The sequence below is a fragment of the Oryza sativa genome, chromosome 11 (assembly GCF_034140825.1).
Source record: "Oryza sativa Japonica Group chromosome 11, ASM3414082v1".
In the NCBI taxonomy this organism is placed as follows: Eukaryota; Viridiplantae; Streptophyta; class Magnoliopsida; order Poales; family Poaceae; genus Oryza; species Oryza sativa.
The window spans coordinates 15,466,563-15,491,701 of NC_089045.1; the positions used below are offsets into that span (position 1 = coordinate 15,466,563).

The following is a 25,139-nucleotide window of genomic DNA, read 5'->3' on the forward strand; positions in this document are numbered from 1 at the left end:
CGATCTCTTCACCTGTTCTTCCGAATCTCGGGGTCGAGATTCCATTTAAGGGGGTAGGTTTGTTACGTCCCAAAACGACCCTAAAATATATCCTTTAAATTATGCCTAGAATACTTAAAATCCGTGAGTGGGGCCCACGGCGCCGGCCGGTGTGAGCCTGGGTGCACCCGGTCCACCGTGGACCGTGAGGCTGCCGCGTGGGCCCCACTCCCGTGGACCCGGTCCGCGCGCCCTCTCCCCTCGGCTGACGCAATAAACCATTTTTAAATTAAAATTTAAATGAAGAAATTTGTAAATATTCATTTAAAGAGCATATAAACTTCAAATGGCCATAACTTGGCCATTTGAACTCGGAATTGGACCGTTCAAGTCTTTAATTTTTCCTCAAGAAGTCAAGAACTCATTTTTGTGCTTTGTTCCTGCTTGTTATATGGAGTTTATTAGAGTAAAAGCCTTTTTCCTTTCCGTTGGTCGTGTAGACGCTGCAGCTTCATAAGATCTGCTCTACGTGGAGGTTGAAGCCGACGTTTGGGAAAGCGAGCAAGGCAAGTCACATCATCCTTGAACATATTGAATCCCAGTTTATAAAATTATTTTGATTTAAATTAATGCATTATCGCTTTATTTAAATTCCCGCGTTATCACTGTTTTATTTAGCCATGCCTATTTACCTTTGTTATGACCTTATTATTATTGTTATTGTTATTATTACCTTGTTCACCCTAGAATACACAAAACCCCAACTAGTGGATACTCTATTCATGGTACCACTAGTATGAATTTAGGTAGATGCTTCGCTGCTTAATTATGCAACATTAGGTGGTTTTACAACTCTAGACTTTGGGAATATTCTTATCACCTGGACACTATGGAATGGTTGGATTATTGTGGAATTGGATTCACACCTCCCCCTCTATTCAAAATCCTCAAAATAGTTTTAAGCTGGGCTCGGGGTGCATGGTTTTGATAGTAGCACCTCGGCCACATAAGGACTGGTCTTCGGGCCTCTGTTGCAAAGCACTACCGTACTTCCACATGTCTAGTGGGTAAGGCTTAGTTTGTGGCTCAGTCTGGTTATAAACAAAAGTACACGGATGGAGATTGACGAAGTCGGGGGTTGATGGACATCTCTAGGGCAAATGAAGGCTACACGAGCTGCGGCCCGGTAGTCGAGATGTCATGGCACAGGGCCGATGTCTTGCTGCTAGGGGCTCAGTCCTGCCCACATGTCCCGGAGGTTCCGGCCGTAGTTGGGGTTGGGTCGGTACTCTTGTCTATGGCTAGGATGGGTTGGAAACTATGTCACGTCTTCCGTCTGTATACCGTGGTGGTATGTGGCACGTGCTTACACGTGAGGAAGATGTGTCTTGTGGATAAAGATGTACACCTCTGATCAGAGTATAACCTATTCGAATAGCCGCGCCCTCGGTTATGGGCAAGCCGAGCAATGTACCCAAGTTAGTGTTTTAATTCTTAGAACCTGCTTAACAACTAAAATGTGGAATGGTTGGCCTGGGTTGGCTTGGGACGAGCTGGGACCCAAGGTCGGGTTGCCAGTTCGGTCTGAATCATCGTAGGCCTTGGGTTAAGGCAGGTTCGTGTGGGTTCACGGCCTTAATTAATAATATTGTATAGCTCTAGGATCGTATTTACAAAACAGCTTTGAGCAACTAAGTGTCTTTTAATGCTGTTTATTGCAGACCCTAACCCCCTATGTTATAACTCCCTTGTACTCCCTTGCATTTATTCTGCACTTGTGGGTGTGTCTTGTTGAGTACGGTGGTTGTACTCAGTCTTGCTCAATTTTTCCCAACCCCAGAAGAGGAGTTCCTAGAAGATGAAGGCTTTGGTGTCTAGTTCGTGCCTGCCGTCAAGCGCCTGTGGTCGTCGCCCTAGTCTTCCGCTGTTTTTCGTTTGTCTTCATGTGTGCTGGGCCTTCGCCGCCCATGTAATAAATTATCTAGTTACGCTTCCGCTTGTTAAACTCTGTATTGTATCATCTTTTGGTGTACCTTGCCTCCTGGGACAAGGAATAATACACGCACGTAAGGAACGCCCGTTGGGTTATTTCCGGTCGTGACATTATTCTTGGTAATTTCTATAAGATATCAATTCGCGGTAGAATTTAGATGTAATTAATAACTAAACAAATAGATGAATTCTTATAGATTATTATAGATTATTTTTGGGTAATCTCTACAAGTAATCGATTCACGGTAGAAATTCGGATTTAATTACTAGGGATTTTAGCCGTGTATTATATTTAATCATTTAGTCATAGACTAAATTAAATCGTATAATAATTTTAGGATTTTGTCCGATATTTAGGTCGCGATGGAAATTTCTAACCTATTAAAATGGATGTAATACTCGGGCTAATTAAACTAAAAACTTGTGCTAATAAAATCATTATGCCACAAAATAGTTTGGGGATGGATGGAGTTGAACAAACGGAGTAGCTCTATTTCACGAACAAAAATAGATAATGCAAGAAACCGACTTCCGCGCTCGATATCTTTTTGGATTTACTTGGATCTTTATTTGAATTCTAACTGAATTCAAATCGTTTCTTCGCACGTAATTTTAGAGCCCGAGGGAGTTGCGGATCCAAGCGAAGGTCAAGACCCGCAAGACTTTGAGCAAGGCAAGTCATCACTATTCTTTGAACATGTTGATCCCAATTGCGAAATTATTTTATTTACAAATAAGATTGCATGCAATGATGAACATCCTATTTGTGAATATGCCATGCCTTGATTATTGTTTACCTTTATTCCCTTGTAACCATGATTACGTATGAGTCCCTAGTCAACTATGACAAATGCTTAGAAATGCTACTCTAGAATCATGCATACTCATATTTATCAAATGCTATATGCTTGGGCAATTACCTTTGGGAAGGTAATTGAAATACGGCATGTGGAGACATGAGCGCCATATTGCCATGATGTTGATGACATGATTTGTGAAAGGAGAAATAAAATTAAACAACTGTTTTTGACTGGGGCGGACGGAGGATTTGGGTGGTATCCGGAAAAGGCTAGCACCGTCCCCGGTCAATTAAGGACCGAACCATGAAGTTAAGCATGAAACGACTCCCGTACAACCGCACTTCTCGTATGGGTATAGACCTAGCGGAATAGATAGCTGAGCGGAGGCAGTATCCATGCATAGTAGTTTCTCGATGTGTGAGGCAGGGGCTCTACGGTGGGGCAGCCATTGGTAGAACCGCGAGGCGGGTGTCTACAGTGGTGTCGCCATCGGTAGGACTGCCATGTGAGAATTTAAACATAATTATAACTTAATGCATGTGAGAGTCTTTCCTTCCTGGGTGCGCCAGAACTCCTCTCACTGCTAGAAACCGTGTACGCCTAGAGTGCATGAGGATGTAAAGTTCATGGAGCGGGTACTGCCAATGCGAGGTTATCAAAAGGCTTTGCCGTGACGTGTCTCATGTGTTGGGACGAGGCTCATGCGTTGGGCAGTCGCAGAGTGCGGGTAAAGTGTACATCCACTGCAGTGTGAGTAAACCAAATCTATTCGAATAGCCGTGCTCGCGGATATTGAGCACCGGGACGTGTATTACACTTGGTTAGAATCTAAATTCTTAACTTGTGTGGGATGGGATATTGTATGATGATTTCTATACTGATGGAGCCACTTCCTGAGAGGCGGGAATGTGGACGTCCTCAGAAAACCATGACGACTCAATGGCGGGAAGCTATCCTTGGGATCACAATGGATGGTGGACAGAACCGTCATTGTTTAATATGAACACTGGTACTAAAATTAGATCAGTCTGTGCTAGGTCTTAGGCTTGTGAAAAGAATTACAAAACTTGCTTTGCGTATGTCACGCCCAGAAATTCACTAGTAATTTCCGAACTCATTTGTGCATAAAATCCTCGTCCAGGAATCAGCCGAGGTACACAAACTGACAATTTAATATATAGATTCATCAATAACTAAAGCGAATAAATACTTACATAAGAGGCACTTAGTCCTCACCATGAAGAAAACTGCAGCGGAAAAATAAAACCTAGCGAGCTTCGGCTCCAGTCCCACAGGCAGCTCAACTGAGGTATAAGCCAAACGTCTTCTCCTTCTGAATCCTTTTTCTTCAACTGAGGTTTGATGATTATTGCAAGGTGAGCATATGACATACTCAGCAAGCCACACAGCAAATATGCAAGTGCACAAGAATACCAAAGAATGGCATAATATAGGGCTTATTTGCAAAAGCAGCATTTAGCAAACTTTTGGGAATTGTAAAACAGTAGAGCAATTAATCATCAATATTAATCAACACTGTACAACATACCCATGCTGCACAGGCCCAACCATCCTGAACAACCATACCCTGTTGTACAGATCTATCTCCAAACCAGGAATGTACCATTCCAAACCAGGAGCTAATCAAATTATTACCAGTTATAGCATCTTTTATTATGGTCAGAAGTGTGAGACTAATCACGAAAGACATTGTTAGACCCGCCCATAACCGCGGGCACAGCTATTCGAATAGTTTTACTCTGGCCAGAGGTGTACCACTGTACCCACAAGACACAGCCCCATGACATGTCACCATGCACCTCAATACCACCACGGTACCTCGGAAAGGAGCTGTGACAATACCCCTCGCACAACACAACTCAAAGCAGTGCACCATTCCTGGATCATAATCACCCCCTTATAAACAAGGCATGGACTCCCCAGCGACCCCCGTGGGCTTATCTCCGCCACTTCTCAGTCTGGTGCCTCGCAATGAACCATGCTATACAAAAGGTAAAGCCGCTGCCCACGCTGGCTTGTGGTTGGCACGGTTAATGTTTCACAACCGAAACTCGTGAACCGGTCCTTAATTGTCATGAGCACGACCATCAAAACCATGTGCTCACAACCCACCTTTATCAAGTTTTATTTGGCAAATTAATTAATTAACCAATCACGATTGACCATCATGAGCTTCCATTAAATATCCATAAGTGATAGTGAAGCATGATTTATCCCATTAATGAGCTAATGTTTCTAAGCACGGCTAAACAACTATAAATAACATCTAGCTGAACCAATCCAATATATAAGGTCCATGCTAGTCAAATTATAACCCATAGGAAAATAAAGTCATCTTCGGCCATAATTAAATGGGAAAGGCTCACCACTCAATGACATTCGAAAACAATGCATAAGTTGAAATAAATCAATAGCTTTAAACAGGTTCAACATGCTCAAAGGGTTGTTTGGGGGATCTGTGTGACTTCCCTTACAAACAAGCGTCTTCAATTCGTCTTCAGGAACTTCTCCAACGAACGGACGATCCTCCGAAACAACGGGAAGTCTAAACCTAAAACGCAAAACAAGGAAAAACACTAATAAAAACCAAATGAACAGTACAATTAAAGTTCATAAGGGTAGAGTTTGAATTTAGATGAATTATGAGACTTGAACGACCTCATTCCGAGTTCGTATGAATTAGATATGAATTTTACAAGATTTAATTCCAATTAAACCTATTAAAGAAAAGACTATTCCAAATTGATTAAACAATTTACAAATGATTTATAGCTGAGACAGAAGATTAAAACATCCTCCGAAAAAAGATTAGATCATATTTGGTACATGACATATATTAAAAAGGAATAATATGTCATTGAAAAGAAATGACAAATTTATATTAATTTTGGATGGCCAAGATGGCGCTGATGCCAGCGATGACATGGCTGCCATGCAGGATAGACGACCGCAAGCACGGGAACAGCAGTTACCAGCGAACCACGGTACAAAGATGCAAACGGAGGGCACCGGGAGAGAGAGGAGATCAAGGCGACCCTTACCACCACTTACGCGACGACAGACGGCGAGGGAGATGGCAGGCGACGAGCTCCAAAGGCGGCGACCTTGGTTGACGATGGCGACGGCTTTCCGGCGACGAGAGGCAACAACCGAGGGGCGGACGGTCTTCACCTCGCTCCTGCGATCCCGAGGGTGGTGACGGTGAACGAAGGCGGCGATGGACGGCGACGAACGGCGCGGCTGAAGATGGAACAGATCGGCTTCAAGGTGACGACGGGCTTCCCGGGGTCTTCGACGACGGGGAAGTGGAGGCCGGTCTTCTTCTCCTCCTCGCGAACCCAACGGCGGCAGCGGCGACCGAAGGCGACGACCACAACGACGGCGCGGGGCTGCTGGAGCGGCGGCCGGAGGTGGAGAGAGAAGGCGAGCACGGGGAGAGCGATTCCGGCGAGATTCGGCGCAAGGGAACGGGTGGCCGGGGTAGCTCTCACCCTTGCGAAGCCGAGGGAGGCGATGGCGCAGGTCGGGGTCGACCGAGGAGGCGGCGCGACGCGGCTGGAGGGTCACCGGCGTCGGCGGCGGCTAGGGCAAGGCGGCGGCGGCGCTACAAGCGACGGCTCGGCTTGGGACTTGAGACAAACGGAAGAGGAGGCCGAGGGGATGCTATTTATAGCCGGAAGAGGGAGAGATCGGCTCGGGAACGGATGGAATCTGCGACGGATTAGGTAGGGTTCGCCGGAAAAAGGAAGGATTTGATCCGCGAAATTGGAAAGAATTTCCATATAAACTTTTGGGGATTTCTTGGGGGAAATGAAGAGGAGATTGAGAGGATTCCATTCCCACAACTAATTTGGAAAGAGGAGCAACGGAGAGGACGAATTTGATGGGGTGGCGGCGCTGTACACGGGCACGGCAGGGAGGAGATCGGCCGGCTGGAGGTTAAGGGTGACACTGTAGCAGAGGGAGATAAACAAACTTCTTGACGGGCTTCATTTCCTCGGCCCGATTGAAGGAGGGAGGCAAATAGAACTTCGGCAGAGAGAGGAAGAGAGGATGTAGGCTCGGGTTGGGCCGACGGAAGAGAGAGGAAGGAAGAGAATGGGCCGGATTCGGCCCGAGACAAAGAAGAGGATTTTGATTAACTTTTTAATTTAAATAATTGCTGAAATGATGTTTCATTTATTAAAAATACTTATAATGCTCAAATAATTCCGGGAAAAATCCATAAAATATTTGGACACTAAAAATATTTAATAAAGTTTTATCTATATCAATTTAATGTTCAAAATTTTCATATATTTTATTCAAACACTTACTTTAATTATTAAATAAATTCTAAAAATTCCTTTTTTTACAACAATTTATAATTTAGCGATTTTTAGGGTGTGACAAATCCACTCCCCTTACAGAAATTTCATCCCGAGATTTGGAACGGCTAGCAAGAAATTGGGTAGGTCAATCCTTCACTGACCACTCTGTCAAACTGACTAGCCAATCTAACATACCTTTCTCTGACTCTTTTTTTTCCAATAGAACATAACACTTAACTTAATCCTTCTGTAGATATTGATAGGTCAATTTTACTGAAAACATTATCCTCTCAACCCTTAGAATATTGACTGAGAGGTCTCAAATCACAAAGTCTTGTGTGAATACGATAGTGTTTGTTCTATATTCTTCTCTGAGCACCCTTGACTCTATCAAGTCCATAGAAACCTCACGCATCACTGGAGTTGAATTAGTTCCCATGATTTCACTTTTCTAAGAAAAATAACATTTAACATTCGACCGAATCCAACCTTTCGTGGTAAAACGATTTCCTCATGTCTTATGGAAACAAGTCTCTTATCCATTAAGTATATCTACGAAGTACCTGAGCTTCAAAGTATTTTAAATTAATAGCGGATCTTGAAGCATCTTCTTCCGTCTGACCTTCATCCTTTGCAGTGTAAAACAATTATTGTTTATATCTCAAATATTCTTGAATTATTTCATGTAACGGTGTCTCCTTAACCTTTCTGATTCTAGTTTCCAATGGAGCTTCTTGATTAGCTTGACCATCAACTACCTGAACAGACTATCAAGACTTTACTTCCAACATTGATGTAAACCACTTTGCAACCGTGTTTTATGGCCTCTGCAATTCCAAAATACCTTGAATTAGAGAACTCCACACTTGATCTGACTGTCCTAGTGATTATTGTTCCATTTCAACAGACTATTTATTTATCACCTTTCTATGTATCATTCTTCTTATTATCATCTCCATACTTCAGATTGACGTAGTGGTGATGTCCATTGTCCTCTTTGTACTTCAGATTAACATAGCAGTGATATCCCTGCTCATCTTTTTACCATAGGTGTACGTGTAACTCATAGAACGACCCATCTACCGTCTCACATAAACTTTGTAGTGATTCGTCAAAACTTGTACTTAGTGATGTGTCGACAAGCAAACCATTCTTGTCCTCGTACCATATTAGTAGAGTATAAACCTTCTTTAGTGCTTTCAAGTAACCTCTAGTGTAGGGGACTTCCACTACGACATTATATATCCTTGATTAATTATCACTTCGTCTTTATTCTCATTTTCCTGAGTTACCATAAACATCCATTTCACATGAGTACACCTCTGACCTTCGATAAATATTAAGGTTCATGTGGCAATTATAAGATTCCAATACAACATCGTAGAATCCATAGTCTCACTCTCTTTGGTGTCATACTTATTCAACACAACAATTACTCTCTTTAACTGATTCCACAACCTTTAAACAGACTGGCATTCCATAAAACAACTTTGAATCTCATATATCTTTGACAAACTGGAATACATGAATAAATTGATTGCTTGGTTCCACATCTTATCCTCTGTCTAATTATTATTGCACCTGCCAGAGCCATGTTTTTTTTACTCATGAAAACACGAACCATTTAACTCTCTTGAACTATTATAGATCCTTTGCAATATAGACATTGACTGGCGTTTCATTCATTTGGGTAATAGTAATGTAGTTAACTCGTCCTTTCAGTTATAATCTGATCAAGTTGCAATAGAGAATATTGTTGTGACTGATATCTTGCATCAATTATTATTACACTTCAAACTTGCTCCAGTTCTCATGGCATTTACTGTCGACATCCAGGGTAGAATCATAAGTGCAACCATCTACTACGAATATCCATCTTACTTGATAATTGACTATTAATGCTAGAACTTCAACTATCGACCTTTAGAAATTGTCTCACATTGAATAGACCGTCATGAACACATTTTCCATATATCTCTCTCTAGAACTGTTGATTCTTAACTACAATTAGCATAGTCTCTACAAAAATTTCTTGATTCAAAACAATTAACTCATACCAATCCCCAACATGAAAGGGGTGCATTCCTCTTCATTAACAATCATCTTACACAATCTAAAACATATACAAACTTGAACCTTTCTTGATGATACTTTTGCTAATCACATTTGACAGTATTATCTGGTTACTATTAACAGAAATAATGTCATGATTACTGCCATCAACAGGAAGCCGTCCAATGATCTGTTACAACTTTTGCCATCCTTCACGACCTGACTATTATTGAATTGAGCTGGCAGTCATTATCTCCTGATCCATTCCTTAAATGGAGAGGCAAATCTTTTATGATTAGAGCCTTCACTTGATATACCTTCACCATAGTAATAGGAAAATGGGTCCACTTAATGCGTTTTACTTTTTCCATAACCATGCAAACTTCAACTTTCATTTACTTCACATTGAAGACGTGGGAATTGAATCTTCTTGCTATTTTTTTCTTCTAAATCAACATCTCTTTACATTCCTCATTGTTGAATGTCCTAGCCTTACTAACACTATTCTCTTGACTTAAAAATAGCGCAAAAAGAATTGTCCTTTCAGACACCTTGATATGAATAACCATACTATAGTGATAATAATCATCTTGATGACATAGATGTAAGCTTTTATCTTTCTTATCCCTTAATGACTCTTGCTCACATCAAACTTGGAACCTTAAAATGAGTGAGAGATCAAATGTGAACAATTCTCTTGAATTTTTTTTTCAATGGCGTCCCTTGAGCTTCTGACTTTTTACTTTCCTTGGATGACAGACTGTGTTGTCCATAATAGCATCTGGATGAATTTTATTTGGAGATCCAGACACATTGTTCCTTAGCTGAAATAACCAGGTTGAGTATATTAACTGTTTACTTGTTTAGACCACTGGCACTGTTGAGCACAAAACTTCATTTCCTTGAATTCATTCTCTTAGGTAGGAGGTAAGAGAGAGATAGAAAGGGAAGAGAAAGTAGACAGGAGACTCAGAATAGAATAGATTTTTTTTACTAAACTTTAACTTTTATTGATGTGAGGTAGGTTGTTCTTTAACACTGAACTGAACATTGAAACTAGTATGGTTATATCACAACCCTCGATATACCCCATACGCTAAAAGCCACACACACACAAACAAAACTTAAGCAAGCAAGCTAACACAACGATCTAACTAAACATAAGACCACTACTCTTGAGGGTAAAGCTTAGGTTCTGCCATAGGTGCTTAAAACTTCTTCATTTTACATTTGAACTTGGGCTTCTCAAGTGACTCATCTTCACGGGAATCGTCCTTCCATGAGAGAAATAATAACTCCAGTGCAGGGACACTTGACAACATGAATAGGCTTCACCTCTTCATCCGATGAAGGTTCTACATTCAACTTCCACGGTTCATTTTCTAATTCGAAGATCCTCTTCTGGTGAAGAACGAGCTTACGATTGGTGTCTTTGCGATACTGGGCAAAATGAGCTTCTGTATATTTCAACATCTTGGCGGTGTCACTATCTTCAGGTTGAGACATATCTTCCATTTGTTCAACCGTCTTCTGTAGCTTGGCAATTTTCTCCTGTTGGACATGCTTCTGATTTATGGCTTGAGTCTTGTAATTAGTGTGGAGGTCATCAATAGCATCCAACATTGTAGTCATATGCACAATCGTTTGGTTATCTTCTCCTTGGGTATGCATACAACCGTTCAACCAAAATCATCACCATGTTTCGGATGGTAGTAATATGTAAAATTCTCCAGACAATCCTTGAAATGACAACCGAGACGACACAAAGCTTCATATGCGACTCCTTCACGAGCATAAAAGAAACAATTGGCGAAGCGACACCTTCACGAACATACAAGAAACAATTAGCCTTACCATTGAATGATAGCTGGGGAAGATCTTCCTTGTCGGAAACAAGAGTAACAGTTGTCTTGCAATGCAGTTGGTCTCCAACATGAGTAGATACTTTAGCGTACTTTGGTGGAACCTCATATCCAAGATCATACGTCATACGACAAAGCTCACTTGTAAAACCATAGTTCCCATATTTCTCAGCTTCCTTTAGAATAATGCCTTGCTTTCCAGAGCTTCTCTTTTCTCATTAATCTGATTAATCTTTTTGGGCAGATCAGCCCATATTTCATCAAAGCGTGCCATCATATTTTCCAACCTCTCCTTGTAGGGATTCCTCTAAAACAAGTTGAAAGACGAGGAAAGGAGGATGAGAAAAGCTTTTGCAAAGAGCAATGGGATAAGGAGGAAAATAGACTTTCGCAAATAGATTTTTGTCTTTGCAATGACATGTCCTTATAGGTTTAACCATTTGGCTTGACCTACTGTCGAGATGGCTCTGATACCAACTTGTCACGCCCAGAAATTCACTAGTAATTTCTGAACTCATTTGTGCATAAAATCCTCGTCCAGGAATCAGCCGAGGTACACAAACTGACAATTTAATATACAGATTTATCAATAACTAAAGCGAATAAATACTTACATAAGAGGCACTTAGTCCTCACCATGAAGAAAACTGCAGCGGAAAAATAAAACCTAGCGAGCTTCGGCTCCAGTCCCACAGGTAGCTCAACTGGGGTATAAGTCAAACGTCTTCTCCTTCTGAATCCTTTTTCTTCAACTGAGGTTTGATGATTATTGCAAGGTGAGCATATGACATACTCAGCAAGCCACACAGCAAATATGCAAGTGCACAAGGATACCAAAGAATGGCATAATATAGGGCTTATTTGCAAAAGCAGCATCTAGCAAACTTTTGAGAATTGTAAAACAGTAGAGCAATTAATCATCAATATTAATCAACACTGTACAACATACCCATGCTGCACAGGCCCAACCATCCTGAACAACCATACCCGACTGTACAGATCTATCTCCAAACCAGGAATGTACCATTCCAAACCAGGAGCTAATCAAATTATTACCAGTTATAGCATCTTTTATTATGGTGAGAAGTGTGAGACTAATCACGAAAGACATTGTTAGACCCGCCCATAACCGCGGGCACGGCTATTCGAATAGTTTTACTCTGGCCAGAGGTGTACCACTGTACCCACAAGACACAGCCCCACGACATGTCACCATGCGCCTCAATACCACCACGGTACCTCGGAAAGGAGCTGTGACAGTACCCCTCGCACAACACAACTCAAAGCAGTGCACCATTCCTGGATCATAATCACCCCCTTATAAACAAGGCATGGACTCCCCAGCGACCCCCGTGGGCTTATCTCTGCCACTTCTTAGTCTGGTGCCCCGCAATGAACCATGCTATATAAAAGGTAAAGCCGTTGCCCACGCTGGCTTGTAGTTGGCACGGTTAATGTTTCACAACCGAAACTCGTGAACCGGTCCTTAATTGTCATGAGCACGACCATCAAAACCATGTGCTCACAACCCACCTTTATCAAGTTTTATTTGGCAAATTAATTAATTAACCAATCACGATTGACCATCGTGAGCTTCCATTAAATATCCATAAGTGATAGTGAAGCATGATTTATCCCATTAATGAGCTAATGTTTCTAAGCACGGCTAAGCAACTATAAATAACATCTAGCTGAACCAATCCAATATATAAGGTCCATGCTCAGAGGTCAGAGATGAAGCTTCGGAGGATCCCTACGCTTACTACCAGGAGGGTGATGAAGACGATGGCGCTCAGTAGGTCTTAGTTACGGTCGTTGCCTGTGGCAATGGCGTGCCGCTGCCTTAACTCCGCTGCCTTACCTACTTCTGTTTTTGGAATGTATTCCGGACCACTCGGTCCGATGATTTAAGACTATGCCTACGGGCTTATGATGTAATAATTCGTACTAGACACTCGTGTATGTGCACTTGGTATTTCAGCTATGAATTCGTGTGTACCAGACTACTTGATCCAGGAAAATGGTACTGTTTACACGATTGATTCCTGTTATAAAAACGGGGGTCCATAGAGCTGGTATCAGAGCCATACTACTGTAGGAAAAGACCAAAAGGCGCCCCACCCCCTTTTCTAAGTTGGCCAAGGGAGGAATTCCCATTTAGTAAATATTTGCAAAAATAAAAATGCTATGTTCACAAAACTCTATACGATTTTCATCTTACTCTTAACTATTTTCTTCACAAAACAAGTTTTACTCTCAGCTGACCTTGGGTTTTTCTTAAAATTAGATGGCAGATCAGGATTCACCCGCTACCTAGGAGATGGGCGTACCCCTCTCAGAGGGATACGTCATTGAGCTACACCGGCTGATGAGGCGTCTGCGGTACCCCAGATTTCCGATCTACCGAGTGAGACAGTGTGGATCTGTTTGGGAGGTTCACACGAGAGTTCCTTCAGAGTTAGACTACAGCTTCCCGACACGCCACCATCGTGACTTACCGGAGACCGCGATGCAGGATGCAGCACGGGAGGCCTTCCTCCGACTTAGCTCTATCCACTGAGCTGAGTTGGCGAGTACTGAGTTTGCTCACCACCCGTTTCGAGAGGAGAGCAACTCCGTCTGCACAGTTCAGGACACACCTTGCTGCTACAACCCGATAGTGACCCAATTGTCACGATGGGCTGAGGCCGTAGACGACTTTTACGAGGAGGCTCTGTTAGAGATCGACGACCAGCAAAGGCGTGTGGGAGAGTTAGAGACCGAGGTGACTGACCTCACAGCGCACCAGCTTCAGCTGGAGGAGGAGCATATAGGGAGACGCGCAACATGACAAGGAATGAACGAGAGAGTTCATCATCCTCAACACCCGTACAGATGTATTAGGCAGGTTGGGAGCCAACTGGGTATGCACCCGGATGGACCCATGCTCCATGCCACAGAATCGGAGTCTCAACCTGGGCGAGTGCCAGTGAAGACCGGTGGCGTGCGCGTCATGACATCCAATGGGGGGACAACCAACCTTCCAGATCAACTGGTGTACCTCCATCTCCAAGTGACTGGCGCTCAAGTTCCTCTCGTTGGGACTAGGGTGAAATCACTAGGAGAATGGACACTCTTGATATGCAGACGGGGGAGATCCAGTACAACCTCACGGAACACATAGCTCAGACGCAAGAATGGCAACAATCTGCTGATGCTCAGTTCGCCAACTTCAACAACATGATGCAGCAACAACACGATGACCTTCAAGCGTACTTCCGTTTTCAGGGGTTCAATCCTTATCAAGGACCCTGAGCGAAAGCAAAGCTTGGGGGGAGACATCTCTCCCCCCACTTAGGTAACTTGTATCACATTGCATATTTCCCTTTCCAATTGCATATTTCCCTTCCCAATTGCATCTTATAAAAATGAAAACAATATAAAAATTTACAAAATAGAAAATACTAGAAAGATAGGATAGGTTTGAGTCATGCTAGGTAAGACAAGCTAGTTCTCTTTGTTGAAATGATGAATAGTTCCTATGTTTTATATCTCTTATATATGGGTTCATAGTAAGTGCTCTCTCAAAGGTTAAATATAAGTAGCCAACAATTATCCGGGAACCTGAGGTAAATAGGCTGCAGTTGCTGATCTAATTCTAAGTTGTTGCGAGATATGAGATAGTAAATTTCGGATGTTTTGTTTTTCAAAATGCTAAAATTGAGAGTTCCTCATTTGATATAAATTCCTACCAAAGCCAAAAAATTGCTATCATAATAAAACCATATACATTTTGGTTGCTTGTCATTCCATTGAACTTTGTCAAACTCTTGTAACTTGTGTAGATACTTCTCATACTCTATGATCAAGATCATACACCCACATATATGCACATGCTAAACTCCTACATTGGGAGCTAAGCAATATTCCATTCCATTTCCATTTTACCACCAAAATAAATTCTCCATGCTTTCATGTGCTTTCTTCTCCTAAAAAGAAAATCCTTTTGAAAAAAAAGAAAGAGGAGGGAAAGGCATGGTTATGAAAAAAAAATATATAATAAAGTTATGCTCCATCAAGCATGAGCATGATATTGAAAAAACAATTGTAGCCATGCCCTCTCCTAATCAATAAAAGAAGGATTTTTGGGAGAAGAAAGTAACCACAAAGGAGAAGCATTTTTCTTTATTTTTCCTCATATACCACTTTCATCATACACCACACACACATTTTGCACGATCTTGATCTTGAGTATATTTAGTCATCTGCTTTAGTCTAAGTTTTTGACTTAGTAATAAATGTGAATGCAAGTATGCCATGTTTGATCCCTACCGAGCTCCACATATCAAACCTTAGAGTAGGAATCAAAAAGGCAAAATTGGTGAGGAATTCATTTTGATACACTTGAAGAGACTGAGTGAATCATTTGAGGAATTTGGTTTTCTTTTGCAAAATCATTTGAAAACTTCCGGAATAAGAGTTGAATAAAGATTGGGTGATTGGTGCTCTAATTACTGTTCTGTCTTTCAACCGCCCAAGGCAAGGAGAAACAGTGTCTCGTGGGAATCAGGGGTAAGGGTAAGCCATCGTGCCAAAGATTATTTAATCTGAGAGAGAGTACATATACCCTGCACCTGTATCTTTGAGATATGCAGCATAGTAGCAACTCCTGATCAACAACCAAGTCTTTCTTTCCTTTCGTCCTTCACTCGGGATGAGCAAAGGTTCAAGCTTGGGGGGTTTTTGTTGACGGTCGTTATCGATCAGTTTCGACCGTCAATATTACTAAAATAGAGGAGAACTAGTGATGCTTGCAATGCATATATCTGTTAGAATAATAATATTCCAATAGTATTAGGTATACTAACCTTTTGCAGAGAATGACACTAAAGTGGAGAAGAATCGACATCAAGACAGATGATAAATCAATCGGACGATGTCGAGAACCAGACTTATGTATGAATGGGCCAAGAACTCAGAAATAACACGACACATTGAGCCAAAATTCACAAGTCTACGGAGGAGGACAACAAAGGAGGCCGCAAGCCGAAGATGGGCTGGGTTGGGCAAGCCCATGGTTCAGCAGAACCTCCCGTGGCGCCGATGCATGCAGGGTTTGGATGGACGGCTAGGATTGATCCCCAATGACGGTTGGAGGGTATTACCGACCATTCCAACCGTCACAACTGTCATTACCTATCTATTTAAGGAGCTCCTCTTCTCACTTCACTCACACTCCTCAAGCAAAAGCTCTCTCATTTCTCTCTAGTTAGTTTAGTATTATCTAGCTGGTGGAATAGGAATAGAGTAGAAATCAGGAGTCCGGAAGCCTTCGGAAGAGTTCGGGTATGACTCTAGTAGCTTTTCTCTTCTCTTTTGTAAGCTTTATACTTTTATTAGAATACTCTTCTATATAAATTTATGGTATTGAAATACTTTCCGAGTATATAAATGCCTACTTTACATTATGTTCATGTTATACTGAATATAAGGCTAGCTTATCTGGGAGATGCTTTGGTGCGGGTATAATGTTTGCATATGCAATTACTCTATGTCATGACGATGATATTAGAGTATTATCTGGTAGTTTAGACGTGGTGTCTGGACTACGGGATATCATTATTTGGGGTTATATATTGCGGATGAGAGGTAGGCCGCTGATGGTGACAGCTCAGTACGGGTATTCCTTCGCGCCGATATATAATCCTAAGTTAATTTCCTTGGGAGGGTATTCCTTCGTATTTAGCCCCGGTTGTATGGTCATGACGGGTTGTCGTAAGGAACTCGGCAGTCAGGGTTGGCTTCTCGAAGTACCAGGAGGGCATCGGATAGAGGGTATTAGCTAGTATATCAGTTAACTAGAGTGTATGTATACTATTTATATTAGAAGTGTAGGAATAGATTTTCTTTCTCTTTTCTTTCCACTTAGCTTAGATAATATATTATGAGAATGAGTAGTTAATGCTTGTGTGTCACTCTACCCTTGGATTATCTTAACCCCTGCTTAGAATATGACTACCACGAGTAATATATAAATTATTAGTCAAGTTCTCTCTACATGATCTTCCCACAGGATAAAATAAATACGATACCCTTGGAATACTCTCGGGTGAAATGCTACAATGGTATATCTGTGCGCTTGTGGATGAACTCTGTAACCATAATATACCAAAAGTATTTCTGCGTCATTACTGGAAATTATATTTCTTATAATGTCGTTAAGAAATATCAATAGCGGCAGCGTCCGGCGACTGGGAGCGGTGGGTGGTTGCCGCTGGCTGGATGGGTACGACTGGCATCCGGCGGTAGCTGCCATGGATAGGGTGAGGTGGAGGATCTCCCTGACGACGACCTCCTCGGCATCACCGCCCGCCTCCCCTACCACGGCGACCGCGTCCGCATCGGGCGGAGCCACTCCCCCCACCGCCCTCCTACAGCTGGATCGACGGCCGCCACCGCCGTCGCCCCCGCCATGGCGCAGGCCGGCCGTGTGCTCCGCCTCCGCCCTCGTGCTGTTACGCCACCACTCCTCACCCTCGGCTACGCGGCTCGCCGGGATTCCCACCGTCACGACCACCTCGCTTTGCCAGCGCCGCCCTGATGTCGCCCACCCTGCTCCTCGCAGTAAGATGCGCCGCCCACCTCCTCCCCCGCTCGCTGCTTGATGTCACTGTCCAACTCCCTTGCCGCCATTGGCCTGCTCCCGCCCTCCGCCATCCTTCGTCGCTTGCCACCGCCGCTGCGGGCTCGCCTTCGTCGCCCTAGCTTGCCTGCCACCACACACCACCGGCCGTAGGGGAAGAAGAATGGGAGAGAAAGAGAGAGAAGGGAGAGAGGGAGGGGGAAGAAGGAAGGAGTCAGGGAGGACTGACATGTGGGCCCTGCATGTCAGTGGGCCCACATTTCTTTTTTTGTTAATGACTAATGGGTCCCACGCATATTTTTTAATTCAAATGCCACGTAAGTGCATGTCAATGCCACGTGGAACGAAGACTCGATCAATATCGCCATGTAGGTGTCACGTCAGCAAAACTGTCCTCCAAAACCGCTGAGGGAGTCAAAGTGAACTTATTTCTATAGAGATTGGATAGAAGTATGGACTCACTAGCCATCTGCTTGGAGGCCTGTGGATCGATGCACAAGGCCTTGTTCAGCAGACCCGTTTCCAATCTAGGCCGGGAACTGATCCAGGCTAGGATTGAATGAATCCAGGTGAATTCACTGGAACCACCTGTGGATTGAATCCACTCCTTTTCTTAGTTCACCTCTTCAAAAAACAGCATTCGGTTATTTCTTAATCCACCTGGAATGAAGCTATGCAAGCTGCCGACGCTAAGTCTAAAAACTGCCGATGCTAACTCTGATTCAGAATACTGTAGCAAACTAAAAACTATGATCTGTTATCCCTAAAATCCCATGCTAAGTCTACTGAAAACTTTATCTATATAGGATAATTTTGGATGTGTCACAGGTAGGAACTAGAACACGTACTGCTGCCAAATCACTACTGGAAAAACCATCTTTGGTCGGTCGACCAAATTCCACAATAGTTCCGGTTACAATAAAAACCGGGACTAAAGATATTCTTTAGTCCCGGTTCAAAAGGTTAAAGCTACTTTTTGATCTTTACCAACAGGGACTAAAGATCATTTTTTAGTCCCGATTCAAAAACAGCAGGCGGTGTCAGACCCCTCATTTATCTTTAGTACCGGTTAGTGTTACCAACCAGGACTAAAGATCTATTTCTAGTCCTGGTTGGTAACACCAACCAGAAAAAAATATCGGCATGGGCGGAGAGGACGAGCCATGGGCGGAGATCGAGAGGACTAAGGCGCACAGGTCACTTAATAAATTCATCTCCTTCTATTCCTCCTCTTCATCTCCCATCTCTTCCTCCTCTTCTCTTCATTCTCTTCCTGTTCCTCTTCTTCCTCCTCCCATCTCTTCGTCTTCCTCCTCTGGATCCGCCCCCTCCCCTCTCCTCCCCACCTCTCAGACGGTCGGGCCACGGCGGCCAGGCGGCGCGGAGGCGGCCTCGCGCGGCGGCCTGGCGGCAGCGAATCTGGGAGGGGAGGCGGCTGGCTGTCCTCTTCTCTTCATTCTCTTCCTGTTCCTCTTCTTCCTCCTCCCATCTCTTCGTCTTCCTCCTCTGGATCCGCCCCCTCCCCTCTCCTCCCCACCTCTCAGACGGTCGGGCCACGGCGGCCGGGCGGCACGAAGGCGGCCTCGCGCGGCGGCCTGGCGGCAGCGAATCTGGGAGGGGAGGCGGCCGGCCGCCGCTGGATCCGAGAGGGGCAGATCTGCACGTATTTTTTTTCTTTTTTCTTCTCTGTGTTGAATGCAATCTGTGATGAGGATGTTGAATGATTCAATCTGTGTTAATTCGATCTATGCTGCGAATGAACTATATTATTATGAATGATTTGGGACGAAGTTGTTGTGAATGATTTGGGTTGAGAATGTTGTGTTGATTTGGGATGAAGTTGCAAGTTGTTGTGTTGATTTGGGATGAAGTTGCTGTGAATGATTTGAGATAATGGGCGTGAGCTAAAAAAAATAGCAAAAAAAAAAAACTTAGTCCTGATTGGTGTTACAAACCAGGACTAACGATACTATATCTTTAGTCGATCTTTAGTCCCGGGTGTTTGAACCCGGATTTGTAATCCCGGTTTGAAAACCGGGACTAAAGGAAATTACCAACTGGGAGTATAAACCATCTCTCCACCAGTGAATGTAAGAGAACACAGCCACAGGTTATTTCATATGGGGTCAGATAGCCATGTCTCTTGCAGTACCTAGTTAGAGGACACTAACAAATAGATGAGTTTCCATTATTGATATCCCCCAAAAGATAATCTTCTCCGTGTCCCAAGAACAGCTCATAATGGCTGTGACTAAATACTCAGACCCAAAGTGCTAATATCATGTTTAAACATGAAAATGGTCACTAGATCCAAAAAATAAATTACAATTACACCCAAAGTGCATAAGTCCAAAGCATAATTTTGTAACCAGTTTGAAAACATAAATATTCTATATTGTCAGAGCAGCAAATAAATCCTCTTGTACTCAGACCATGTCCTTCTCCTATGGCAGTCTAGTAGCTTTGAGTATTGACCTTGGATCCATTCTGTCACCCTGGCGACCTTGGACCATGTACTTCCATTGTTTTCCTTCATCAAATGTGTCAACTGTCAAGAAAATTAAAGAACAGTAAAATGAGTAAAGAACAGTATTAGCTTACATGATCAGTAAAATGAGTAAAGAACAATATATGTTCAGGATGGTGGTTTACATGATTAGTTTCAGCATTAGCTTCAGTAAAGAACAGTAAAATGAGCTCAAACACATAACATAAGAAAAGATGACTCACAAAAGAAATCTTGATAGCATACAGATAAATCTTAGGACCACAGTGGCAACTAATATGGCATCATTAGTTGCCAAACCAATGATATTATATGGTTGAGAATGTCTATCTCCAATTGTTAATTTGTTAACACAAGCTCTAAATACACAGACCTTTCTTATGTAATAAAAGATGCAGCCAATCTAAGTCCCAACCCCCTTTGTCCATCCCATTCTCTACTCTATTCCCATTCTCAAGTCTCAATCCTAAGGCCCTAACTAAACAAGGAATTGAAGTGAAATTTAAATCGCCGACTCACTATCAAACTAAACAAATATGAATATAATTTCAAGTAGAAAACAAGGACGAGAACTAACCTTTGGTGATGCTAGGCCATTTCACTTCTCAGCTAAATTAAAGCAGACTCTAAGTCATCTTCGCAAGCACACATAAAGACTTCTCTATTTGCTGGGGTCTTAAGAACTGCATAATCCTTTGCCTTCTCTTGTTTGGTAACATCCATTGAGCTCAATAAATACACACTTGACAAAATAATCTGTTGCTTGTGAACATACCTTCTCTCTAGCTGCAACTTCTTCCTCGGCTTGTTTACTCCTCATCTCAAGGTATCGCTCCATCATGCTCTCCACTCTTGAATTCTTACTAGTCTTGTTATCTTCTTTTTTTGTCTCCTCTTTGCTATTAAAGCCTGTCTTCTTTGCTCTTCAGTAACAATTCTTGAATCCTCAGCTTGAGTTTCTTTGTCTCTCGGGTTTCTTTGGTCTCCAAGCAGCACAACATCAGTTTCTTCCTCTCTTGAGTTTCTTTGGTCTTCGAGCAGCACAACATCATCTTGCTCTTGACTATCATCTTCCAATTCCTGTACTAGCCTCAGGGGTTTCTCATCTTCCATTGAATCAAAGGAGGTGCAGTTGTGTTTTCCCTCAGCAAGATGGCCTGTGTAAGAACAAGGAAACAGTACACACTTTAAATTGTAGATAAGTAGCAATTTTTCTACCAAGTTACTTATATCCAAACAAAATATTCCTAATGAGTCACTTATTAATTTGGACAAAGAGAACTCATTAATTTGGACAGCAAGATCAAAACTTACCGTCATATAGCTCACCAAGTGCATCATACAAGGGAAAGCTGGCCTTGTTGTTGCGAAACTTTTTGATCTTTGGGAATGTCTACACATGCAAAAGCATAACCACAAATCATTGTAAGGCATCAAAGAAATCACAAATCACATGCAAAGGAAGATATTGATCACAAATCCACTTATAATTTGCAAGTTTTGCCACATAGCTGGCGATCCCTCGACCATGCATCTCTTCTCGTTCCAAGAAGACCCGCTTTGTTGTCTGACCGCTTTCAACATCTTGTAATCTCTTTTCAGTTGACCCTCCTCTTGAACTTGATTTTTGGTGAATGATACGCATTTGTTCCCTGCGTGGAATTCCTTCACCATTCTATTCCAACCTTTAGTGGTCCAGCCATTATCTCCTCTACAACCATTGACTTTGTACTCGAAAAGGATTTCAACAAGTGACTTCTCCAACTCCGCGTTCCAAATTGCTCTCTGCTTGACTTGGTTGCCTAAAAGGAATCATCTTTAGAATCATTTACAGACATAATAGATGTACATTGTGTTGAGTATTGAGAAACCATGAACAAACAATAAATACCATACCTTTTGGAGAGCTTGCAGTCTTCTTAGCAAGTATGCTTTGAGGAGAGACTGTCTTCATCCTAGTACTTGCTGCAGATAGCATCCTACCAAACTTAGGAGATCCCTTTGGAATCATACTGAGTTTTGGTGAACCTCTTCCAACCATAGCTGTCATATTATACATAAATTTATTCAACTATTACATGATGACTCATATTATACATAACTTTATTCAATTATTACATGACTCATGACTAATGTCGACTAATGTACATGCTGCTGATACTGGACCCACATCTCTTGAGCAATTGAGTCTCTCAATGCATTGCCCTCTTCACTGCTAGCTATATTGCCTTTGATAACCACTTGGCAAATCAACAAAGTCTGTTGGGTCGATATTATCTGGCTGATCATCTAGCCACAACTCATCTCCTTCCATTTCCCTGATTAGATTGTGAAATATAGCGGTTGCAATGCGTATTTTGACTTGATTCTTCAACTTGTGGAATGTTGCGACTTTAAGAATAGGAAAGCGCTTCTTAAGCACTCCTAGAGTCCTTTTCACATCGTAGTGCATGGCGATCATTAAACAACTCTTTAGGATTTTGTGGTCTTCTATGTCCAGCCCCAAACTCTTTTAAGTGGTATTTGACTCCCCGATATGGTGCTAGAAAAGAAGAGGTGTTTGCGTACCCGCCATCGACAAGATAAGCCTTGCCTGGAGGCACCTCGAATCCTTTGCTCATAGCAGACCTCAACACTCTAGAGTCCGTAGCAGAACCCTCCCATCCACTAGAAACATACGTGATCTTATGGTCAAAATCACAAACAATCATAACATTGATGCTCAGTGTTGACTTCCTATTTCTAAAAGGGGCAGCTTTTTCAGAGGCAATTGAAATAGGAATGTGGGTGCCACCAATGGCACCAAGGCAGTCTTTGAAGAAAGGAAAGAATCTTGGATTTGTGGCAATTTTTGGATGGACTAGATTAGGGTTGGGAGGTTTCAGGAACTCGCGAGCAAGACCTGGCAGAACATGATTGAAGAAGTGGTTTAGGTGGCGGTGAAATGTATCATTGCTATGGTCAAATTGGACCTGGAGATCCTCATAGGAAGAGTTATGGCTGAGCATCTAAAAAAAGAATCCAAGTTTCTCCTCGATCTTGATTCTCGTGTCAAGGACAAGTTCGTTCCTTCGAAGGTAATCAGCCAAATAATTGAAGATCCAGGGTTCCATCCGGAAAGCTACCAAACAATTCTTCACGTGTCCTTGGAGCAACCGACGGACCTCCTCCTCACCCGATTCCTTTGGGCTATGACGTTGTTCCTTTTCCCCTCATCGGTTAGAACCCAAAACAGAAAGGGCAGGGAAAAGAAAGAGCATCATGTCATCGTCCTCTAACACAATCTCTCAAAGTCATATTCATTGGATTACTATATACCAAAATAGCAGGGCAGTCATATATTTATTGAAGAACAGGGCAGCCATATAGAACAGGACAATAGGAGGGAGAAAACTACTGGAATACCTTTCGGAGTCAAAACAAAGTCCCAGGAAGGAGGCGGCTCGTCTTCACCAATTCTAGGAATTGCTGGTACAATCTGAATAAAAGCACAAAGTAACTAGAAATTAGGAAATACAGAGAGTCATCAGATGTGGACACTGTCATCAGATTCTACTAATTGAAATACTTTAACAATGAAGAATGTTCTTGTCAATTGTCAAGGAGATATGATTGAGTTGTACTATTGATTATAGGTCTGCCAAAAAAATAAATGTTTGCGTGCTTCAAGTTTTCAACACAACATTATAGGATAACACAAGCACAGGAATGGGCCACACAAGTACACAATTTACAGATGATTGACATGAGAAATAGGAGATGGGATTACTGCCTGAGCAAAGAAATTTTGGAGCTAGAAAAACTGTTTTCATGCATCAACAACAAAAGCAATCCATATGAGCTATCCTAGCAGCTTAGATCATTCTATCCAGTACTTTGAAGGCATCAACAGCAGAACATGAGTTTGGAACTTAAAATAGACAGGATAAGTTCCTACTGTCCAATATCCTCTGCATTTACATAAGAAATGAACTTACTAAAATCTTTCGAGATGTCTGCAGCTGCAAATTCCAACAAGCATGAGAATCAAAAAAAAAAGGAGAAACTAAAGAAACATGTATTAATTCATCTCACTTGACCATCAATATGAAATTTTAGAACTGTAATATAAGCTAGAAGATATTGTATGGTATTATACAAACATAAGAGCATTTGCTTTTCTTCCTTGCCACTTGTGTACTTATTCAACCTAATATTCGATTTATCAGTAGCCATGCCCAAGAAAGGCAGCCAGGACCACGAATCCTCCCAGAAAGGCAGCCAGGACCACGAATCGAACAAAATCAAGAAATCCACACACACGCATACCAAGGAGATGTTCGGAAATCAAGAAATCAAGAAACCTCATGTTCGGCTCCCCTCGCGGCTGAGCCGGAGCAGCACGAGTGCCGCTTCGAGCGCGGCGGCGAGCGAAGCCAGCGCTCGCCCCTCCCCCTCCCCCCTCTGCTCCCAGAGCTCCTCCACGAAGGGCTCCAGCAACCAAATCCGCCGCAAGAACTATAGCAAGAATCCTACCAGGAACAAGGAAGACGACGGTGATGCGTTACCGGCGAGAAGGTAGCGGAGAGCGCGGACGTCGGATGGGAAGTTGTCGCCGTCGCCGTCAACGTCAGTGCGCCGCCACGCCGTCTCCTCGCACCGCACGCCGTTGCCTCTCGTGTCACCAGCCGCACGCCCTCACCTCTCGCGTCTTGCGTCCGGATTGGAGTCGGAGGGTTCCTGGGGGAGGGAGGCCAAACCGGGCCCATTTCCAATCCGGGCCGGCCGAAACGAATGACGATTCCGGGTCAGACCAGATTTTTAAATGGGCCACTTCGTTCCGGTTGGATCAGAGGTCGTTCCGGGTCATACCGAACGAGGCCTGAAGCTGCTTTGGCTTCATAGCCTATTCTTCAACTCCTTGCTAAGCTGTTGTTGCAGGCGCGAGGGCTCCCCGGGCCCGGTGGCTCCTCGCCATGGCCTTTTCTTGTGTCAAACATGGAAGGAATTAATGCA

General features: G+C 42.9%; 1 protein-coding gene, 1 long non-coding RNA gene and 1 pseudogene across 3 annotated transcripts; all 3 read right to left on the minus strand.

Moving 5' to 3' along the window:
* Window positions 1–5,165: 5,165 nt before the first annotated feature.
* On the minus strand, window positions 5,166–6,756 carry LOC136353885 (uncharacterized). Its single transcript, XR_010737391.1, has 2 exons — window positions 5,834–6,756; window positions 5,166–5,343 (listed from the first exon to the last, which is right to left on the minus strand). It is a non-coding gene; the product is annotated as an uncharacterized lncRNA (long non-coding RNA).
* A 13,049-nt stretch (window positions 6,757–19,805) lies between these two features.
* On the minus strand, window positions 19,806–24,907 carry LOC107277164 (uncharacterized). Of its 2 annotated transcripts, none has more exons than XM_015762165.3 (6): window positions 24,692–24,907; window positions 23,550–23,622; window positions 22,041–22,187; window positions 21,459–21,946; window positions 20,722–21,301; window positions 19,806–20,168 (listed from the first exon to the last, which is right to left on the minus strand). In XM_015762165.3, the coding sequence occupies exons 1-4, from the start codon at window positions 24,890–24,892 to the stop codon at window positions 21,594–21,596; spliced, it is 774 nt and encodes a 257-aa protein (XP_015617651.1). In that variant the 5' UTR covers window positions 24,893–24,907; the 3' UTR covers window positions 19,806–20,168; window positions 20,722–21,301; window positions 21,459–21,593. The 2 variants fall into 2 exon arrangements, with proteins under 2 accessions (XP_015617651.1, XP_015617650.1); XM_015762164.3 differs by having other exon boundaries at window positions 19,806–20,186.
* On the minus strand, window positions 22,100–23,297 carry LOC136353948 (uncharacterized; annotated as a pseudogene).
* Window positions 24,908–25,139: the final 232 nt, after the last annotated feature.

What these genes read in the sequence shown, in the direction of transcription:
- LOC107277164 (XM_015762165.3), bottom strand. Translation starts at nt 24,892, where the DNA reads ATGGGCCCGGTTTGGCCTCCCTCCCCCAGGAACCCTCCGACTCCAATC. An exon ending in TCTCCGCTACCTTCTCGCCG is followed by an intron (nt 23,623 to 24,691) that starts GTAACGCATCAC and finishes GCTTTTATTCAG; the next exon opens with ATTGTACCAGCAATTCCTAG. An exon ending in CTTTGTTTTGACTCCGAAAG is followed by an intron (nt 22,188 to 23,549) that starts GTATTCCAGTAG and finishes ATAATATGACAG; the next exon opens with CTATGGTTGGAAGAGGTTCA.